Source organism: Malus sylvestris, chromosome 2 (genome assembly GCF_916048215.2).
Source record: "Malus sylvestris chromosome 2, drMalSylv7.2, whole genome shotgun sequence".
Lineage (NCBI taxonomy): Eukaryota > Viridiplantae > Streptophyta > Magnoliopsida > Rosales > Rosaceae > Malus > Malus sylvestris.
The window spans coordinates 16876238-16881692 of record NC_062261.1 but is presented as its reverse complement, the minus strand read 5'-3'; the positions used below and the strand labels follow the sequence as shown (position 1 = coordinate 16881692).

Genomic DNA, 5455 nt, shown 5'->3' with positions numbered 1-5455 from the left:
AGGTGCCAATTTCCCCCTTGAACTTTAATTTTAGCTGATTACGCCCTTGAACATTTATAATTAGTCAATTTCCCCCCTGAACTTTAACTTTAGCTGATTACCCCCTAAAATTTTATAAATAGCCAATTTTCCCCAAGCGTTAGATTTTAAATTTTTCATTCAATTTTCATCCATCCAATTTTCCAATCTTTTTTCCCCCCCATACAGTTGTCATGTGTTGTCTGCGTGATCAAAATGGATAAAAAATTAGATGATTTTTTGTTTTAAATGTAGCGTTAGGAGAGAAATTGGCTACTTATAAAAATTTAAGAGGTAATCGGCTAAAATTAAATTTCAAGGGGGAAATTGGCTAATTATAAAAGTTCAGGGGAGGTGAACGGCTGAAATTAAAGTTTAGAGGGGGAATTGATAGCTCCATATACAAGTTTAGGGGGCAAATCGACAAATATGCCTTTGAAAAATAATGAACTTACTAATTAACCACCTTACATGGTTTTTTATTTTTTTATTTTTTTATTTTTTTATTTTTTTATAATTTTAACAGAAGAAGGGCAATTTGGGTATTATGAAAGCTTCACCTTTTTTACCTTCTCTCTTAAAAAAGTTTGTACCATTTAAAATTCATGAATTAATTATGACTTTAAAGAGCAAGAGTTGATGAGGTCCCATAAGCCAAACACTTAGTGACATAGATAAAGTGAACATGGTAAAAATGTCCCATAGTCATAGTCGTTACTCTATATGTTGACAAGGCAAAAATTAATTCAGAATACCAAATCTTATATGTTTGGCATCAGAAAATCCATTTTTTCTTTAATAATTAGGACTGTTAAGTACTACGAAAAATGAATGGTCAAGATTGAATTGAGAAAATAATATGTTTGCTTACTTGCCAATCTAATAGATATAAAACCAAAATATTGAAGACTTACCCTAGAGAATCTTTTTTTTTTTTTAATTTTTTGGTCAAACCCTAGAAACTCATCAAAACCCACTAGAAAGCATGGTTTGCTAGTGAAAATTTGGACATTAGTTATGGGAATTTTGGTAAAATAAGAGGCACGCGCCCCTACTGTTCCCTTCATACCTCCACCCCTGCTCGTGGGTGTCACTATATGCTAGACAAGTTAACGAGTTGTTTCGCAAAGAATAGGGACCGGATATTCCCATTGAATTGAGCCCAAAATCACATAAACGCAGGTTATAAGTCTTTTTTGAAACATGCCATGCTAAGAAGATGTACCAAATTAATGATACCGCACTCGGTATCACATATTAATGTTGGTTGATCGTTGCATATCGTTTAAAGATTATAACATGTTGACTTAGAAAAAAAATGAGTCCACTCCACCCCATGGGATCTTTCAACCTGGAAAAAAAAAAACAAAATTATAGCCCCTTTATATATGATATACAGTTCGCGGCTCTGTTCTTGATGGAGAAACTTTTTGGTATATTTGGACTATTGTAGTGTTATTATCTCACTCATATATATCCTAGAATTGGAATATTCAACCATGCACATATCCATATTATAACACATAAAATGATCTTCTCATTTGAAACCCTAGCACAATATTTGGCTTTCTTTTCCCACAGTATGGCCTGAACGCACACAAATACTTTGATTGAAGCAAATCATAATCTTAAATATATTAAAGTTTGACTTTCCTACACACACGGCTTTGAGAATGTAGAGGGTATTCAAGAATTAGTGGAGATCTGCCGGCCAACGTCGGCAGCGTATATATGATATGCGTCAGTCACCTTCTCAAGCCGCAAACTGCGGTGGCGCCACTACGTATGCTATATGGCAATTGGCAAGGAACATATGATTATGGGAGTTCACACTAGGATAGAGAATATACAAGATACACTAATCACATTGTATTGAATTAATAATACATCATAATCACAATGGATTAATTATAGTTTTCGAAGACATTAAGGAAATTTGGTGCCCACGCAAATGACAAATGACTGAAACTAGTTATACAAATGAACCTAAAGCCACTTCACATCCACAACACGGACCGAGTGCACTTCTCTACATTCGAAAAAAAATAACTAGAACGGAAAATAAAAATTCAACCAATTAACTTTTGGCAAAAAAAAACAAAAAAAAAAAAACAAAAAAAATATTCTTTGGTCTAAAATGCAATTTTAATTTTTGGCGGTTTCTTGTACTTAGACCAGGCTACCTCTCATCGACCGGGAATAGGGCTGCGGTCGTCGAAGGATAGCCGGAAAACCCACTTGGTGAGTGACCGTCTTCTCGAGTGGCTTAATTGGCTGCTTTGGCTGCGGCCGGTGACGTCGGGGACGTTGTAATATTCCCCAACAAAGGCCTTCAGTCTCTGCATTGCCAAGTCCAGTGTTTCCTCGGACAAGTTCGCAAAGCAGACACGAAACCAACCAGGTTCCATGCAATGACATGACGATCCAGGAGAGATATTGAGGCGAACTTCGTATACAATCTTTTTCCAAAGCTCCATTTCGGCTTCGAAGGTGTTGGACCTAAGCAAGTGGCTCATATCCACCCAACAGAACAAGCCAGCATTGCCCTTGAGGCAGCTAATGCCGGCTTTCTGAAGGCCGGAGACAAGCTTTTTCTGACGTTGTTTGAGTCTTTTTTGGTTCTCGGCTATGTAGTTCTTAGTAAGTTTCTTGTCGGATAGCATGGCGGAGAGAAGGTGCTGTGTTTGAGAAGAGACAAGTCCAAAGCTTGACATTTTTGTAGCAGCGGCCACAACCATGTCGTCGTTGGAGTAAATCGCCCCGACTCGAAAACCCGGAAGACCAAGATCCTTAGAGAGGCTGTAGACAACGTGAACTCGCTGCCAAACTTCGGAATTCTCATCACATTTTCTATCTTTGAGAACTTCCATGACGCTTATAAAGGATGCGGAGCTAAAAGCTGTGCCGGAGTAAATTTCGTCGCTAATGAGGTGGATGCCTTTGTCTTCAACGAAGGAAAGGAGGAGGTTGAGTTCGTTTCTGGTCATTGTGGTCCCCAATGGGTTTGACGGGTTCGTGACCAATACGCCTTTGACTCTGAGATTGCGTTTTTCGGCTTCTTGGTAGGCTTCTTGTAGAGCGGGTTCAGTAATTTGGAAGCCATTGGAGCTTGTGCAGTGAATGGGTACAATCTCGACTCCCGTTCGCCACTTGAGGTCTCTATCAAATCTGTAAGAAACGTAATAAAATATTTTTAGGGATGAATTAATGTTTAGTTATTTCTTATAATGAAATGAAGTTCACGAGTCACTTCAGAATACTTAAAAATTGGTAGGTCTCAAGTTCAAATCGTTTGTAAAACAAGAAAAAAAATTGAAAAGGATAATCGAGTGATTATTAAGATAAGTACCCTGGGTAGTATGGTGTAGGAATAAGAACAGCTTCACCGGGGTCAGCGAGGCAGAAGATGAGGGCCTCATTGGCTGAAGTTGCACCGGCGGTGAGGACTAAGTGATTGGGATCAAAGGTCACTTTGTTCCCTCGGATTTCTGCCATGAAATCTACCAATGCCTGTAAGAAGAATGATCAAAAGCTGAGTCAGACATGCAACTGGCTAGAAGTTACTTGTTAGAGTAGTACCTTTGAATTGCATTAACGAAAAGTGAGCATTATATTATATACATAAGTTTACCTTTTTGAATGCGGGAAGGCCGTGATAATCTTGGAAGAGTGCAAGTTCTGCAAATATGGATTCTCCATTTTTCTTAAATGCAGCTGCGTCTGGATTCTTAGCGAGCCATGACTCCAGAAGATCAAAGCAGAGCTGGACAAAATTGAAATAATGAGTACAAAGTTTATATATATGCTAAATATTACTATATATAGCAACATTTATGCATGTTTGTTCAATTAATTAAGCTAGTAAATTATAATAATTATTTACCTGATTTTCTGCAAGACCCATCTGAATAATCCCGTTTGTGTTGTGGACCTCATGGTAGGGGTTCTTCTCATACTCTTGCCAGCCTAAGAAGTAGGAGGAGTCTTGGCCGTGAGAGTTGAACGTAGCGTTTCTGGATAACATGCGCATTTTGGTAACAAGCTATAACACAAAAGTGTGAAAAGGAAGAGATAGCAAATGAAGAGAGAGAGAGAGAGAGAGAGAGAGAGAGAGAGAGAGAGCTTGAGGTTTTTGTTTTGGTTTTGGATTACAAGTTTGAAGTGGGATATTGGATGGTGTTGGAGTGGAGAGGTCTATATATAGCGAGAAATAATCATTATATTTTAAACATATATAAAGGATTTGTCTAACAAAGGAATGCCACGTCACACTGAGTAACCAAACAATTAAGACAAACAAGGGAACGTTTTTGCTCTATAAATATGGTGTAGGCTCACCATACACTCAATTATTTGTCATGTGTATTTTCATCTAATTCTAGTTAACTTTCGCAGTAAATGTTACATTTTCAAATTTGAAAAATATTAATCAAGATTAAGTGAAATGTCACGTGTCAGATGATTACGTGTATAGTGAGCATACATCAAAGGTTAGGGTGGTGAGCAAAAATGTGACCCCCCCGCGCCAATAAACAAATGTTCATTATTTTTTTTTTAGAAAAATATTAGAGAGATCATGTTTTAGACCATATTTTGTAGAAAGGAAATTCATCGTTCAAAGGGAAATAGACTACTCAAGAATATCACATTTCATTTATTTTCTATCAAAATTGAATAAAAGATTTCAAAAATATCTAATAAAATAAAAAGAATAATGTATCAATGACATGTTGCTTGATCTTCTTAGGGAACTTGAGTAAGGCATAGTTGTGTTTAATAGAATACCCCTCTTTATCTTTATTTGGTGTAACTATTTGAGCTTGATGAGAAGAAATTTTTACGTCCATATTTAAACAAAGAATTCAATCATCATTAACCACATCATGTGATCTACAATACATGATTCAAATAAATGATATCTCTAGCATCACCTTTTACTGAATATTTGTGATTCATGAATTTTGGTCAGGTAAAATCATGAATTTTGATGAAGTAAAATATCAAAGATAACACGATAATTCTACGCGCTTTTATATCCACCGTCCAAAGCAAAGATATTGATCTCCACATTCCCAAAGCCCAAAAACCAATGAAGTTTAGTGTTTACTAATCAAGATTAATTAATTATTTTTTCTCATTATTTTCTTGAACTGGGAAGTGTGTTCCACCACCTACAAAGTTGAGTGGGGATTACGAGTGTACAAAGAAGCATTAATCAGATTGTAACTGAAAAAAACAAAGAAACAAGAATTAAGACTGGGGTCTAATTTTGTTTAGAAAGCCTTACCGACAGCGAGTATCATAGAAAATGGCTAGAGTGACCCACAAGGTCCTTGAAAATTTCGACCTACGCCTGTGCCCCCTGGTCCATATGCTTCTTGACTCTAGTAGCCACAACAAATTTTGTCGGCCATTTTTCTCCTCTATTTTTCTTTCG

General features: G+C 36.8%; 1 protein-coding gene across 1 annotated transcript; it reads right to left on the bottom strand.

Moving 5' to 3' along the window:
• Positions 1-1872: 1872 nt before the first annotated feature.
• On the bottom strand, positions 1873-4167 carry LOC126585771 (1-aminocyclopropane-1-carboxylate synthase-like). Its single transcript, XM_050250292.1, has 4 exons — positions 3902-4167; positions 3650-3781; positions 3368-3528; positions 1873-3186 (listed from the first exon to the last, which is right to left on the bottom strand). Exons 1-4 carry the CDS (start codon positions 4046-4048, stop codon positions 2205-2207), a joined length of 1422 nt encoding a protein of 473 aa, XP_050106249.1. The 5' UTR covers positions 4049-4167; the 3' UTR covers positions 1873-2204.
• Positions 4168-5455: the final 1288 nt, after the last annotated feature.